We start from the raw sequence: 17674 nt of genomic DNA on the forward strand, positions 1-17674 counted from the left end.
CAGTTTAACCCACTTACAGACTGCCAAAAATAATTTCTTGCTTGAAATGTGATAAATAAAGTATACTAATTAAGTGCTTTTTACTGTCAACAGAGAACAGAGACCTTGTTAGAAGTGGCACCTTAATGGGCCTCAAATACAAAACACATTGTCAGACACAGGCTCTTTAACATATCCTCTATTAGAGGTAAGGGATGATTATCCAACATTTGTGCAGCATGTGGCCATGTGGGAAATGACTCCCTGAGCGTAAGGATTCAGGCTAAAGAAAAACCAGACACATCTATGGCTTGGCCTAAAAGAGAACTTCACTTGGTACCTCATTTCTTCTTCCCTCTTTCCAATTAAGGGCGAAAGTGAGGTGTATTAAACTGACATGGTGCTGCATTTTCTGGTGCCTATCCCGGCCGTTATGTGTTTTATCCTCTCAATCCCTGTGAAATAGAAAACGGATGTGGATGTTATGGAAGGATGAAGTCAATGAGTGGCAGCAGGCGGTTGAAATGGCCTGATTACTTCCAGGCCCTGTCTGTCTTAGGGCAAAGATGGTGGCAGAGCCTGGGGAACCGTGGTCCAGGGTTCAGGTAAACAAACAGCGCACAGTGGGCTGCATTATGATTTCTGAACATTGAAGAGTTTGTTTATCGAGATGAGGTTTCGACAGAGGCGTCTGGACAGAAGAATGACGGCTGTTGTTCGAGGGGGACAGTGGAGATGTAATCGCCTGTTTTTCTTCCTTTTTGTTTTCTGGAACGTTCTCTGGAACGCACTGAGAATTGAGTCACGAACCGCAAGCTTCAGCTGGACAAGGAGAGAGAGAGACCAACAGGCTTCTGGGGGAAAACCTGGAATAGTTTCTGTCTAAAAGTGTTCCAATTCTCAGAAAGATCCTGCTGAGAAATAGGCTGAAGATCCGGTTTCTGCTCTCATTTGAGGGAAGTCAAATACTGTACACACGACCCCATAGAGCAGAGCAATTCTCCCAGTAGCAATGGCTTGGAGATCAGACAATGAATCCTTGTCAGCTCCTTTCCCCCCTAAGTCTGTTGAGTAGGTTAGGAATTTAGGCCCACTCGTAACACCGTTATCTAACAAAATCTTTTTTTTTTATAAAATACTGAAGGAAAGTCAGCCAAACATGCGACCGAAGAAATCTCGATTAGAGTGCTGTGCATCTACAGTACACTGAATGGTATATCACAGTAGGGAGAAGGATTACACAATCACTCTTTGTACACAGCCATTTCTGATTCCCTGCCATGTGGACTTACAAGACAGTAAACATACAACTGCTTACAGGAATGTCAACTGTGGAAAAAGTGAGTTCATGTGCAAATTTAGAACGCCCTTTGTTTCACTGTGGGGAATTTTTTTTTCACTTGCAGCTCCTGTACAATCTCCAACATCCGAATTAACGGAAATAAGGTTATAGCTGGAGATAGCTGGCTGTGGGGAATTTGAACAGTCTAAACTTGGTCTGAGGTGGAGGGGAGTTATGATGTGGAAGGGAGCTGTGTAATGTTCACTTTTTGAATGATTTCGCTTGGGTCATATGGTTTTTATCGAAGAACAATCACATGAGCTAATCGCCGCAAAGGACTATGCCAAGACTGATGTATCTCTGTTGACTGGGGTTATGAGCTTTGTCACGGAGGTGAAAAGAGTCTACAGGTTTGAAATACACTGTGTGGACTTGAAGTGACAAAGCAGCAGGAGAGAAAAGAAGAGGAAGGGAGGTGAATGAGTTTGCTTCCAGTCGCTCTGACCAACACTGATGACACATTCAGCATATTTCAATCTTTTTAAGAGAGCAAACAGAGACCGCTCTCCAGACAGCTCACTTTATATTTGTATATCAGTCAGACGTTTGTTCAACAGTGGTGGAAAAAAATATTTCTCTTGTTGAATTGTTTCCAAACCAACAAGTCGCCTTGTAAGTGGGGATTAGTGAAAGCACATTTTTTAAGATTTGGTCAAATTGAAATAGTTTACAAAAAACTTATATTGAGCTATATGAACTGGCTGCAGGTAAAAATGAGTAAATCATCTAGAATGCAAAACCTGTGATATAATGAAATTAATTTGCAACATTTTTTAAAGTCTGCATTTATTGGCCTAATACATGTAAATACTGAGTAATACACATCTGTTAAACCATAGTATATTAACCATTTCCATGAGTAAATCAACACCCTATGGAAAACACTATCTTTTGTCCAATCAGTGCAAGTATTGAGCAAAAATGTATTCTTGCTTAAGTACATACAGCCTTTTCCAAATAGCTTTACCAAAACTGCTTCCAGCCAACCAGCTCCTGTTCCACTTGCTGCCACCTCCACTAACCACTAAACACAGTAGGTTCCCCCATGAGTCATAGCCGTGTTTTATGGAGCCACAGTGGCCACCCTTAATGGCAATAGGCGCTGTGACGCATGCTCCAGACCACCAGTATGGTGCTCTGCCTGCAGCTCACGGTGTGAAATGTTCCCAGAGACTTGGAAGGCAAGAGACTGCAGGCGACTTTCCCCACAGTATAAAGGAATAAAGGTGAACCCAGAGGTGACCCGACTGGGCCACAACAGATTTACTGTGTTTTAATTCCCAATACTTGGTTTCCTGTGCCTGAGAACCACAAAATATGATACACCGAGCTTAGTGACTGAGAACTAATTGTTATTCCTTCCCCCTCTTCCTTAAAACCTGGAGATTTTGTGTAGCATCGGCTCTCATGTAATCATCTCCACATGCGTGTTTCATAACAATGTAGTATAGTGGATAAAACAGGGAGTAGGTAAAAAGCAGCACAAGACCTGCTTCCAGACAATAGGCTGCTGGTTTTCCTTTGGAGTCAGCCACACTAACTTGGATAATTTGTCTATGTGAGTGGAGCAATGGCAGGTTTAACATTTATGCCTCCCTGTGGAAGGGCACTTCAGACCAAGACCCAGTAAACCTGTGGCCAGCTACTTCAAAGAAAAGCAACAGCCAGAAGACATTGAGCTGAGAAACTCCGGTAACATTTCATGTAAATCTCATTCATGTTCTACTGGAACCAAATATGCATATTAACAAAAATGTCAATGTCACCACAAAGATGAGAGTGACTCACTCGGGTATTGCTGATTTTGCAATATTCTCTGAAATAAGGAGTTGGACAATCTCTGGGCTGCAGCCCAGACATTCCTTAAAGCCTTTCTTAACTTCTCTTTGTCAAACAAATTAACCTGAAGTGGCAACATGGGAGTGGGTTACCACCTGACATCCATGGTGCTCCGAGCACACTCCCCATCCCTACCCTTGGCCCCATGACATGAAGCCTAATAAAAGCAAACCTCTCCCTCTGCCACATCAAAGCAGGGTGACCTGCTGTGGCCCTGATCCTTCGCCAGCTTTCCTGTATCACTTTCAAACACAGCCACACAGGGAAATTTAATAAGAGATGGGCAGCTAATGTCTTCCACCCAGGCTCCAGTCAGTCAGCAAACCAGCCAATCAGCTCGTCAGAGGGGTCTGCTGTGAAACCAGACCTCTGCTTTGTATCACGGAGCCAGACATTGGACAAACTGTGCAATGGCTGTGTAACATGCATGGCTAAACCAAAGGAGGCTATTAAAGACATGAAGAAGAACGATTCAAAAACCACAAAAAATTATCTGTCTATGAAATGCTGTCCGTTGGGAAATCATATCAGCAGTAGAAAGTCCATGCTCAGTGTGTAGCAGGCCATCATTTTTTCCAATAACGGCTCCAATAAACAAACAGGAAACAGCAGAGTCCAACAAAGTCTTAGTAAAAAAGTGGCTGAGAATGATAAGGTAAATGATTAAAATTTAATTAAAAGGAAAAATTAAAAGATGCATCAACAAGACCTGTCGACTGACAATTTTCCCAGTTTTTCCTCCAAAAATCGTGATGTGTGTGATGTTATATCCCAAAAACTGAAAGATCACACTAACAGGAGTACAGAGTTTAATGCGGTGAGCAGATATCAACCAAACTAGCATGGGGACGCTTTGTTTGTGGGTTCTATTTTATCGACTGTGACATGTTTACCACTTCTTCAGTTCTGAAACAATGGGCTATTATCACTATCATATGGAGCGGGAATACTCATGTGGCACGTTTATATAGTTTTGGAGTCAACCTGATAACTCATCCTTAACATGGACACATTTAGGAACAGATGGAATGCATAAGACATGGCTTTGAATAGAAGCTGAAATTTCATCCTGCAAAAGTACTGTTGCTCTACTAAGCCATTAAAAGCAGGACTTGTTACCATAGCTTTAATAAAAACAAGGAAAAGAGGTGTTTTCTTTTAGGTGGTTCTTTAAGCGTAGGCCAACAAAGCCCTGGTGTTGGACTTAGTTTGTTGTGCACACTGTCCTGTCACTGAGAAACAAGCACCCATGGAAGTTCCATGCTGACAAATTGAAAGAAGAATGCTATGTTTATTTATCTGTTATTCCACCGATTGCCTTTACAAAACCCACCTGTGCTACAGCTGGTTTCTATGTCTCAAATTTGAGTCTTTCTGCCCTGGTGTAATGGGTACAGGTAAAAAGGTCCTGCTGTCTGGATCTCATTTTCCCTCCGCAGTGGACCAGATTCCTTTGAAGCAGCATACACAGTTTTTTTTTGTGGCAGCCATTTTGATAATGAGTTACAACGTGTCCACTCTACAAAGCCGCTCTGAGTGCATTAAGGCCCATTTTTAACCTCCACCATTCAGACATATTATTCCTGACTTTATTGCTGTGAAGCTGACCAAGGTGCAGAGTACTGCTCCTCAAGCCACATACATGTGCCTTCCATCAGCTGTCAAATGAAGCTTTCAGTGAGAGTGAGCATACAGTGTTACATTTGATGACAACACATGGTGAAGATTTATAAAAGAGAAATCTCAGAAAGCTTAGATCTTGATGTGTGGCTTTGATCAAAAGGATTACGGGTGGGGATCTTGTGAGTTGATGAGTAGGAAGAAGAACGGAGGTTGCAGTGTCATGCCTAAATAGAAAAACTAATTAAAATGTTGACTTATATAGTTCACCCCTCCATTTTTTTGTCTACAGATTGCTTGTTACATCATATTAGCAGAATATAGAACAGGTTGTACAAGCAGTCAGAGTGATGCAAATGCACCCCCCTGTGCATATGTGATCAGTAAATTCAATCAAATGACATGAAGCTCAGTAATTCAGTCCAACTAATATTTGTTCTGTCTTGTTGAGAGCGCTTGGATTGACGAGCAGTGATGGAAGGGAGCGTTGGATAATAGTTTGCCATGACTCAAAAACATTCAGAAACTAACAAGGTACAATACCAGCCTTTCATAATGGCTTCATTTTGGATTCATTACAAAAGAATCAAACTCATTATACAGAAATAAGCCTAACTATATTGAGTTAGACTGAATCAAACTACAACCGGGGGATAAATTGTTTCCTTTGGTGGTTTCAGACTGTGCTTATTTCTTTTTGCTGACTTTCTGACTCTTGGTCAGTGGTAGAAAGATGACAGACTTGGACACTGGCTAGCAGCTTTTGGTCTATTAGAACTCAAACCTCCCAAGGGTGCAGTGGTTTGAACTCAGTCACCTGGTAGCACTAATTGCCCAGTCCTATTCAGTAGAGAGGCCCTTCATTCCTACGTGGGCTAGGAGGAAAACAGGGAATGGAATGCAAATTGGTAAAAGTCAGTGCTACATGTCTCAGGGAAGAATGGAAGGAGTCACCCAGGTCAACACGTTGGGTGTACTTTAATAAGCATGGTCAGTTCAAGAGCTCAGCCCTCCCATGAAGTGTATGTGCATGTTTGCAAGAGATGACGAGAGAAAGAGAAACTCATTTTATAGCATTGATTCAACTGGTTTGTTTAGAGTGATGCCCATATATAAATGTATCTTAAGGGCAGGGTTATATATATATATATATATTCATTTTCTTCCCTCTAATTTGTCATGGTATTTTTCCATTGTTCAATAAAACTTTAACACATTAGTGGAAGACATTTATGTGCTGGATGTGTGTTCATTTACCTGGGCAATGTTTTTGTTGAGTAAGTAGACCCCATATTCAAAATGAAACCGCTCTCCTCTCGGGTACAAGGGGAATCTGTGAGAGATGGGGGGGAAAGAAAAACTTAGCATTCAACAGGAACAGGTGATTTACTCCATTTGATCCATTACCAACAGAGTCTGAAAACAATCGTGTTTAGACCCTTCAAACAAACACTCAAAAGCCAACTAAGCACAGTCAATTCTACAACAGCATTACATCCATATCACATGCATAACACAATATACTGTAGATATAGGCATGTGGAAAAGTCAATATAGGATGGTGAAATTAAATAGGTGGTTCATTGTTTGTTAATTCTTCTTTGAAGGATTCAAACAACTGTTGCTTTTTGGCTCTGCAACAGGCAATGAATTCATCCTGTTCCTGAAAGTCCTCGTTCACGTAGCCACTGGCGTTTACATAGGGCAAAACTTGCAGATGGTTGAAGAAGCTGGGTACGCGTCTCTGATCCCATCCCACCGACGCCACCTCCGTATCTTGTTAAACTGAAATATCAAACAGGGCAGAGGCGTCCAAACAGCCTGTCCATCTGCCTCTCAGTAAGAACAAAGAGAACTTTTCCTTTCAGCATGGTGGGAAAGTCCCATCGGTGCCAGTCAGATGTCTTAGTTAGGACTGCACAGGGAGTGCTCAGGAAGGATGGGGGGGGAATAGCCCTGGGTGCAGGGGTAGGATAGAGAGGGGAGCATGCTGACTTTCAGAATGGGAAAGTTCTCTTTGCTACCAGGAACGTAAGGCTGGACTCATCCCTTCCTGTCATTAAGCGCTTACGTCTGCTGCTCTCCCACTGAGGAGGATACAGAATACTGGGAAAGCAGCTCCACAGACTGAGCAGGGCTTTTGTCTGACAAAACACACACACACACACACACACACACACACACACACACACACACACACACACCTGTCTGCATCGGTTAGTTCTCTACATTAATACAAAGGGTGGGAATCGAAAAGTTACTCACGATACGATCCCATATGATACACGATACATGGCCCACGATATCACAATACAGCGATCCTGCGATAAAACATTGCAAGACAATCATATAACGATGTGTCTCACTGAAGAAAAATGCAAAATGCCCCTAAAGAGGTAAAACGCAGGAGTTGTGCATTTATTCACTGCAATTTGGTGTCAGTTTTACAGACTGAGATAAAACAATATACAAAGAAGTGTCTTGTGTATAAATACTGTATTGTGTATAAATACTGTCTTGTGTATAAAAGTGTCATGTGTATAAAGAGCATATAACTCAATAAATATATATGTATATATATATAACTAAATATCAATATTGCATATCAATAATCGTATCTCATGAGTCAGAACAACGATATTCTGCCTTATCGATATACCTTAGCTCTATTCCATCTCTATATGTGTCACCTTAAAGGTAGAGTCAGCATATAATTGTAATCCAATTAACTTACTTGCTTGTCTCGCTGTTTGGTGTTATATGGCTATTAATATCTTTACTATTGCTACATGGCTAACAGCTGGGAAGTGCCAGGCTCGCCCATATGGTCACTTTCAACAGTGGGTCATTGTAGCACACAATCAGTAATGAAAATTAACACTGCTCAGAGTGCATATATAACCTCTAGTAAAGGAAAGATGGCTGAAACTCTTGGCAAGCAACCATCACAACCACCCGCCAGCATTAAACTACATTCAGTGGCAGTGAAAACTTACATAAAGCACCTTCAACCTCTCATTAAAACACTGAAAGTGGTTTTGAAAATGTATTTTTAATAAGAGTTTCACTACTCTAGTTCTACACATGAAGATGACATCTGGTCTTTATAAAAGCAAAAATCCAACAATAAACATGCAAGATGCTACCAAGGTCAAGTACTGTCACAGGCGTACACACACACACACAGTAGACAGAGCATTCACGCAGTTAGTCAAATAAACAGATGTTGCTTCTTTTTGTTGCAACAGTTGTTGCTGCCAAAAGGCCATGTCAAATGAAAACAACGAGCAGAGAAAATATTATTATAAAAATAAGCCTTTCCATCTGAAAACTGATTAATAAAGCTTGTGTTACTGTTTACGCCAAAACAACAGCCCAGAATTGTGTTTGGAGTAGCACCTTGATGCGTCTGTTTGATTGCAACTTCCATAAATAATTTTTTTTAAAGCATAATTTTTCATATGACAGACATTTTATTACTACTGGTGTTAGTTCAGTAAAAAATATGTTTTGTTCTGCTACTTTCGCATACAGACATGAGTGGAAAAACTGAAGGAGGAGGACTTCAGAAAGAGACTCAGAACAAATTCTGCCACTGTTACAATATGACAGTACAACCAGAATATGTGTTCAGATGTGTATTCACAGAATGTGCACGTGTTGAATTCTTTGCATATGTGTGTGTGTGTGTGTGTGTGTGTGTGTGTGTGTGTGTGTGTGTGTGTGTGTGTGTGTGTGTGCAAAGTATGTGCATCCGGCATGCCTCCATCCTGTGTGTGCCGCCCCCCCTGGGAAATGAGTCTTCATCCCCTCTTACTATGACCTATAGGTGCCTGAGGCAGCGGGAGAATCCAGCAGAAAATACACTTAGTGCTGGTACTTACCTGGAGTTGACTGTGAACGGAGATCATGTTGGCAACAGCCCTATAACCCTGCATGTTAATGTACTGATTTAGATGTGCTTGTGGCAAGCTGAAGGCTTGAGACTAAGATAAAAAATCTTTGATGACACCTACATTTCTGCATTTCTGCATGTACAACATTGCTCTTGAGCTTATTACAGACATGACTATTTTTAACACAAGGTCTATCTTTCTTTTTTTGTAGGGCTTCAATCCATTTTGGGCCATTTTAGTTTTGTCCTACTTTATATCTGAGTCTGTCTGTAAATCTCCGATAACATTGTGACCCTGTGCTCACTGTAAACACCTCCTCACTCACACATCACACTGCAACTCTGAAGTAAACTCCCCACAGATGGAGATCATTCTAGCCCTAGAATGAATTCTAACAGGATGTTGCTGCAAACGCTGGCAAACAAAAAGTGAGACACAGTGGCCTGAGGGCCACACACCCAGCCACTTGTTGGTCCTCCACATCCCCGACATGAAGCCAGGGCCCCATGGAGAAAGCAATATGCCAGAGGTCATATCTCAGCACCAGGAAATAACTAACAGAGAGAGGAAGAACAACACAATAAGCATACTCCTCACGCCGCTGGCATTCTCAATATCACCTCTCTACGAACAGATAGGATTTGTTTGATGATGAACACGCATGAAAAGGAAAACAGAGCCACTTCCAACACACACACGAGTACACACACCGGCTCCGTCACAGCAAAGTGATTAATGACCGCTGTCCACTGTGTCTGAAATCACACTGGAGAGACTCTGGTTCACCAAACACCAGGAATTCCTCCTGGGGACGTCCAGTAAAGTCATATATATTATTACACAGCAGTGGGGAAGATCGAGGGAGGAACTCTGATGATGGAGGGAAGAGAGAACGTTCAGGGGGAGTACGTGAATCACATTTTGTTGATTTATATATTATCTAATATGTCCGAGTTTACCCCACTGAGATTAGGACACTTTCTATCAAAACATAGGCAAAAACTCATAATGAAGCCCAAAGTACTTTTAAAACTCCTTATGTTTCTTTTTCTGTTTTCAACTAACTCAACTGTGGGGACCTCTGGGATCAATGTTGGGGACAAATAGCCATAACTAACATTTTTGCTTTAACAGTGGTGCGTGCATGGGACAGACCTATAAGGCAGATTGAGAGGAGGCAGAACACCATCTTTTATCACTCAGCCAGCGGCACAAACACTAGGACAGGATGAAATAAATTACAGGCTTGAAAGAATATGCCGGCCAAAATCAGTTTGCTGTCAGTCCATTATGATGGAGGCTCCAGAATAAACAGGCACGAACCAGAAACACTCACACTCAGGCTAGAGATGTACTGTTTGTAGCCCTGCGTGCGCTTTCCCCCCGGCTGAAAACAACATGTTTTTGGGATGTTTTTAAATGAGGTCATACTTACTTCACCTCTTGCACCTTGTGTGCGATACAGTTCGGGTCTTTTGTTAAATTGTGTTGTACATTCAAATCAAATCAAATCATCTCTTTCCCAGCAGTCCTCCTCCTGTTTCCTCACTTTCCTTAATCAAACCGTTTCTTCTGTAAGCACATCCCTCTCCTGCTCCGCTCAATGGCAGCTCCGCTGACGGGTCATGTCTGCACAGCTAACACAGCAAACTGAATATGACAAGCAACCATAATCAACACACCCACTCACTTTAGTGTCCATCTAAAGGACTGATTACTTAAACATGAAAGCTGTTTCCATTTTGCTAATATTCAACTCTGCGTGCACTGGACAAAAAGATGAAAAAGAATTTGCAGTGAGTTCAGAGCAGAAGTAAATCTGTCACTTTTTTTTCTCTGTCATAAAAAAAATCCTTCTTCTCTTTTTTTCTACCCTAAAAAGGGTAGGCTAGTTAACATGTAAGTGCTGGCACGGCCTATAGACACAAATTATGTAATTAATAAGTGTGGAGGCATGAAACTGTAAAAAGACAAAAGCTACATCTCACAGGAAAGTCCCCTGTCTTTACGAGTGAGAATATGTACACTCCTGGCCTGCCAGCTCTTTTACTGCAGCGTCTAGACACCCATTCTCTACACAGGCAACCTTCAAATACAGTATAAAGCAGGTACTCTTGTTAAAAGGAGGAAACAACCATTAAACATACAGCTACAATGATAAGATCAAGTTATAGTTTGTTGCACTACTCTTCCTGTCCAACTCTTGAAAGAAAAACACACCCCTGTTGAGTTATATTTCTTTCATCTCTGGATGATCCAGTGTCGACACTGTGCCACTGGACTGCACTACAGGGGCCCCTGAGGATCATTTAGACTCACTATGCTATTTGTGCAAACAGAAAAGGTGAAAGGTACTATGCCTCTCTCGTTAAAGCCTTGTATATGTATTTTTCTTTGTACACACAGGCTGTTTGACACTGGTGGTGCCCTCTGAATTCTTAAAATACAATAACAGAGCCAAAATGGAGGGTGCTTAGTTCACCTCAGCCCCGTTTCTTTGAGTTGTAATAGCCGTCGTCTCTTCAGGCAGCCCTGTTAAAAACATTGTATAAGAAAAACATGGCCACAGGGGCGGTGGGTGCTTCTTGTGCAAACTAGCGAGCATGTATGTTTACGCGTGTATATTCGACACCCCTCTTTCACCTTGAGGGTCCATTGTATTAAAAGGAGTATAAAGGAGGACACAGACCTGCAGGTGGGTGGTCGTCCTCAGCTATTCTGAGGTTCATGAGAATACGGTGGGAAGAGACCTAGTGACTGGCTGACCTGCTGTAATGTATACACATGCTGAGGTCTCCACATGTGTTGGCTTGCCTGTTTAGACATCCTAATTAATACTCCATAATGTGCAAAACAACAGTTCTGCACATGGTGGAGACCAGGATTGGCCAGTACACGTCTGTTTTAATGGTGGAGGTATGGCGGTGGGGGGGGGGTTCACAATGTCTTTAATGTGCAATTTCAAACAGCACAGGCTCATAAATCATTTTGGTCTGCTTTTAAAAAAAACACCTGCCTTGCAACTGTCAAAGCTCTAATGGCAGTGGTTACTATATAAATCACAGTGAGCTGTAATTTTCAATATCTGAGAAATGATTACAATGAGCATCTGTCAGTGAATGCTATTTTAATGACCACTGCTGCACTTAAGAACCCTGTATAACTGTTTCGCCATCTTGGTCTATGCCGTTAAAGTGTCTCCTGAGTGATGTGGCGGTTGCTTGCTCTGTCACACTGCGTTTTCATCACGGCTCTTAAGAATATCCAGGGTTCCGCTGACCCCCGGTTCCCAACCCCCACCCTCAAATTTTCTCATTCCTTTTCTTTTGTTTTCTGCCATTGTTTTAATCACAAGCAGATCTGGAGATGAGCAGTCTGACCAGGACCATACACTGTATTCACTTTCGCCAAAAACTTAGTCAAAGAGGAACATCAGTTCAACCCCAATGACAGTTTCTCAAAAATGATATGTGATCTGACACTAAATCAAACAATTAGAACACATATTTTGGATCAATAATCCAACATCAAAGCAGTCTCAGAAACGTGACATAGCTGTATTAAAAGGGCTAAGACTCTACAGTTACTGTGATGTCCTTAGGCACAGCCGTGCCTGGTAAGTTCATGCTCAGTGACAATGCAAACATGCTGCTGCTAAGCAGGTTTGATATTTTGGCATGTTTACCATCTTAAATTAACAAGTTAGCATTCTAAAGTTTGCTAAATGGTGCTACATAAAGTGCAGCTGAGGTTAGTGGATATGTCATTAGTTTTGCAGGTATTTGGTCATAAACCAATTAAAGGTCCCATAATACAGAAACAGAGATTTCCATGTCGTCTTTGATTATAAAGCAGGTGCTATATAAATACTGTGAAACTATCAAGGTGTTCAATGAAGCATGAAGCACTTATGCAGAAACTGTGCCCTAAAACAAGCTGTCAGGACTTCCTTGGCTGATTTTAGATAATGATTTTCTTTATTGATGGTGAAAAGCTATGCAAACCTACCCAACCCAATGTAAAATTCTAATTGCCCCCTCAGTTTATAAATTAACCAAATTTTATTTATATTTGGGTTCAATATCAGACACAGGCATGACTACTGGTAGAACTGTTCAATCTAAACATCACTGAACTAGAACCTGTCTGGCAACATGAGGGAGACTGAAAGGAAAGCAACACATGATGCCACAAACTAAAGACATTCAACAACAGGTGCAAAACAAATAAATTGAGATATTTCAGTCTGAAAACTGTTACAAAGCCAATGCTAAGGCTCTGGGGCTCCAACAAACCATGGTGTGAGCCATTATCTACAAATGTAAACAAACCGAAATTCAGCCAAGAGCGTTTCGACAACTCATCCAGGAGGTCACAAAAGAACCCAGATAAACATGGAAAGACCTGCAGGTCTCATTTGCCCCACAATAAGAAAGCCACTGGGCAAAAGAGGCATCCATGGGAGAGTTGTAAGGCGCAAACCACTGTCGACCGAAAAGAACACAAATGCTTGTCTCACATTTGCCAAGGTTTTGAAGTGGTCTAATCAAAGAGCTGACTTGATTCCAATTGGAATTCTGTGGCAAGACCTTAAACAGGAAGTTCATGATCTAAAAACCCTCCAATGTGGCTGAATTAAACAAATTGAAGAAGTGTGGGCCAAAATATAAACAGTGAAAAACATCACAAGTTATAGCAAACAGCAGTGGTTGCCTCCATGAAAGGCAAAACCAGCTATTACGTTTTATTCGATGATCTGACACATTTAAAAATGTCAAATAAACAAAATTAAATAATTTTCACAGAACTGTGTTTCGTTAGGAACTTAAGTGACGCACCGACTGACATTGTCATCTCATAGCTAAAAAGAGGGCGAGCTCTGATAAAGACACAAAGACAGTGACATGTACATCCATTTCTCAGTCTATGAGCAAGTATACAATGCTATTAAATGCTAACAGCTGGCTGAGTCTTTCCTTTCAACCTATAGCATCCTTCAGAAAGCCGTCCAGCACACATGTTTCTTGTTATCGTTTTAATGAAGTATGGACAAAGACTGAACAGGGATAAACATAGCATTCCTGCCATTGTCCTTGAATGATTTGGTAGAAAACCTCAAAAGGCAAGTAAACATTCTGTCTGGTCCCATGGTGTCTTTGCAGTTGACATACAGAACTAAATAATGAGCTATTTGCTCAAATTTGATTTCAGCTATCTGACTCCCGAGTTGATTGCTGTCATCTCTTCAATGAAGAGTACAGTAACTATGTAACTGGACCACTACCAAACATGTGCATACGACACTGCTTGAATAGCAAGATTTATTGTACAGTGCGAGACAATAGAAACCACAATTGTGCCATTCAAATTTCCATGTTATACTGGAGATTGCACCAAACCCGAAACTATAAATTTCAGTTCTTAATTGTACCACATATTGTGAGGAAATAATGAATTTGGCACATCTAAAGAAGGTGAATGTTATCAGGTGAAAATGATAAAATGCCATTCATACCCACTGTACAGTATTAGCAGCAAATATCTCAGAAGAGATATCTTCAAACCTCTGTAGATCAGATCAAACCCATCTGAATGTCACATACCTATGCGGGATATATGAGACAGAAAGTACGCCCTCTGAAATGACTGACAAACTCTACTTCTGTGTGTGTCCCTATAATGTAGATTGAGCAGGATCATGCCCTAAAGGCTTAAAGTGCTTGTCCCTGTCACTGCTGTGCAACCTAGGGCAGGACAGGGTAGTTTGGGTGTAATCCCCTCACTCCTTCTATACACATGCTCCATGAAACCACTGAATCCCCGGAACAATAACCTCTTTTCTTGGGGCTCACGGGTTCCTCTGGTCTTAAGCTAGCCTTCCTCCCCTGGCATAAAAGTTCACCCCTCCACCAGCAGCTTCTTTTGTGACTGAACCAAGCAGTGATGTGTAAATCCCACTTACATTCGATTTTCTTTTAGCCAATGATAAAGACAGTAAATTTTACAAAAACTGATTTGCATCAATTTGGAGCGAAAGACTATATGACGCTGCGCTCGCTTTTTAATGGCTGGGTTCTGGTCTCAATCAAACACTGGACATCTGGATCGCATGGCCCCACTTCTCCCCCAGGCAATCTGAAACACTGGAACTGTGCTCTCTACAGGACAAAATGTGGGAGCAACATGCCGTTAGAGTCCACTGATTTCAGAGAACATCTCTGACAGGGAGGAGGAGGAGGATTTGGAGACCCCACAAAAACCACATCCTATGGACAGCCAAACAAAGAGGTCATCTTCCACACCTTACTGTCAAACATTCTTCCAGGGCCAGGTTCAGACTCTGGTCTGTGCCCAAGTGCTGGATGGTAACAGGGTTCAGACCAACACATGCCTCCTTTTGTGGCAAAATACCAAGCTATATGAAATAAGGCAACCATTATTCTAAGCCCAGGTGGAAAGAAATAAAGTGATATTGGCCAAAGTCAATTATATTCATATATTTTCCCACCACACTGAATGTCCTGTGCTTGTAACACTCAAATAAACTGTCTAAGACTAACACATTTTCTTTCTCCGATGTCACCAGTGCTATTAAAGACAAACAAGAGGGACTCTTGTGTTGGATCATAATTGGGTCAAATATTTTAGCTAATGAAACTTGTATCCACAGGTTCTGCGGTAAAACCACAGAATAGGCGAGAACACTGAGCCTTACATTAAAAGATGTGTGACTCTAAAAAAAGCAACAGGATTCATCGCATTGCAAAAGAGGGGTTAGGACAATTACCGTACAACAGGGGCCTACAGTGCAACACACAACTAAAATAACAAAACATTCCTGGGTGCGTGCCATTATAATTGACTAAATGCTTGGTAATCCTGCCACACTTTGAGAAACGGATCCCAAGCCACCTCACTTATCACCACCGCTGCCTCTTTCCGACACTTTAATCACCCCTTTTCTGTACACTTTGAGAGCTCAGCTAGTTGCTTTCCGTCTCGCCACACATCATTTTGCTGTGTGTCTGCAGCCCGCTGGGGCCTCACGGGTCATAAACATGTGGAGGGGGTGGGGGTTAAAGTTTGCTGGAGTGTTTGGCCCCACTCCGAGACACCTAAGGGTGCTTCTGGATAGTCGTGTCTGTTCACCAGCCCCACAGCCTGCGGGTTTATTTTTTGTTGCTGGATGCCAGTGTAAATATCCTGCATAGTAGGAGTGGAAATGTGTAAAGTGACTCCCAGGGAGCCTCTCCAGCTGTTGTCATGACATAATCACGTACACAGAGAGATGAGCATTCACTCACTGTGTTGTCTGATAGTGTCTCTTTTTCTCACACACTTTCTCCCAGCTATTTGTCTGCTTAATATGACAAACAGGGATGTGAAAGTGTCAGGGCTCATTTGCACATCATTCCTATGTGCCCTGATTGAGGATAAGCAGTGACTTATTTTTGGATTGGGACTACAGCACAAAGTGGCACTGGTAAACAAAAGAGTTATTAACCCCTATAGCGTTACACCCATAGTTGGCTATGCAATAAGCATATAAACACAGAATAAGATGAGGATAGAATCCAAAGTATTATGATGATTTCAGACTTGTTATACCAAACCGATTTGACATAAATGAGGCGTGTATAAATTCACCTCCAGGTTTCAAATGATCCCCTAAGTCTTTTACAGCATTCTGAAACACATAGCAGATAGCTCAGTGCTAAAAGTACAAATGCCTACAAGTGCTTCCAAAGTTGTAGAGACAAGCAGCCCAGTGGTGCGGTGTTTAGCACCGTCGCCTCAGAGCAAGATTTCTCACTTTTTTCTGGAGTCTTTCTGTGTAGAGTTAGCATGCTCTCATTGTCTGCGTGGGTTTTCTCCAGGTACTTTGGCTTCCTCCCACAGTCCAAAGACATGCAGATCAGGGGTAGATTAATTATAGGATGAATGGGAGCGGGAGCCGGACCCTTCTGTATAAACGTGAGCTCGCTGACTGGTCACGTTTCCAGGCTAAACAAAGCTGTGATATGAAGAGCTGACGAGTGCAGGCATGACTGGGGACTTTCTTCTTTATCCACCTACTCCATTGGCTTTGAACCTACAGCATTACCTCTTGACACAAGGGGGGCAATTATATTCAACCATGACTATTAGCAACACAGCTGATTAGAACATAATCTTCCTCATGACTCCTCCTCTCCCACTTAGTGAAGGGGGCCTTGCACGTGTGGAATGCTGAGATCCATGTACGGTGCATACTTGAGCATGTGTGCCCCCAGCATGCAATTATCATAACGCAGCAGGGTTTTTAATTCTGACTTGATGCATAGTTACAAAACCATAACACATACAAATAATAATTTCATTACATTGGCCTGTGCTGTAATTACAGAGCCGGTGCACTTCATGACTTACACAAACTGCCCCTAAAAAGTCTCAGGTGATGTTTGATCCACAGTTTATCATTTGCTGCTCTCTATATCAACATGGTATTTTTCAATCGTAAATAGTGCTTGATTCAACAAAAATGATATCATGCTGTGAAGATAGGAAGCCAAGTGGTTACAGCCTTGAGGTGTGATAGAGACACATAATGGGCACTGTGATTTACTGTCTCAGCACCGCTTCATGATTCACTCACTGAATACCTGAGCAAATTGAAAAAAGGGAACTTTAAGTTGTTACCATGGGCAAAACAAAACAGCTTGAAGAAGAAGACGGCACGTCCTTTCCAAGCTATGTGTGTCTGTAAGTGTAAAAAAAGCTTCTGTACTGAGGTCCCTCTGCAACGTGGTTGGTACGCGCACTCTAAACACCTAATATCTGCTTCTGCCGTCTGTGTTGGTGAGAGTGTGTTGTGTATTGATGCACTGGTGTGAAGCTCCAAAAATCGAGTGCCAGCAGCCAGACAGAACTTCACTCGAGGAACATTAAAACAGGACGACAATAAGAAAATATAAGCTGAACTATTTAAATAATAGTAAATAAACATGCTGTTAAACAT

At 41.8% G+C, this 17674-nt stretch overlaps 1 protein-coding gene across 1 annotated transcript in view; it reads right to left on the reverse strand.

Annotated features, from left to right (window-relative positions):
- Positions 1 to 17674, reverse strand: part of uvrag (UV radiation resistance associated gene) — an 88349-nt gene that overhangs the window by 28661 nt on the left and 42014 nt on the right. The window contains exon 13 of the mRNA XM_035177998.1: positions 6038 to 6113. Coding sequence (XP_035033889.1) covers positions 6038 to 6113 — 76 coding nt within the window. The remainder of the gene's footprint in view (positions 1 to 6037; positions 6114 to 17674) is intronic.

This window comes from Hippoglossus stenolepis, chromosome 15 (assembly GCF_022539355.2).
Source record: "Hippoglossus stenolepis isolate QCI-W04-F060 chromosome 15, HSTE1.2, whole genome shotgun sequence".
Classification (NCBI taxonomy): Eukaryota; Metazoa; Chordata; class Actinopteri; order Pleuronectiformes; family Pleuronectidae; genus Hippoglossus; species Hippoglossus stenolepis.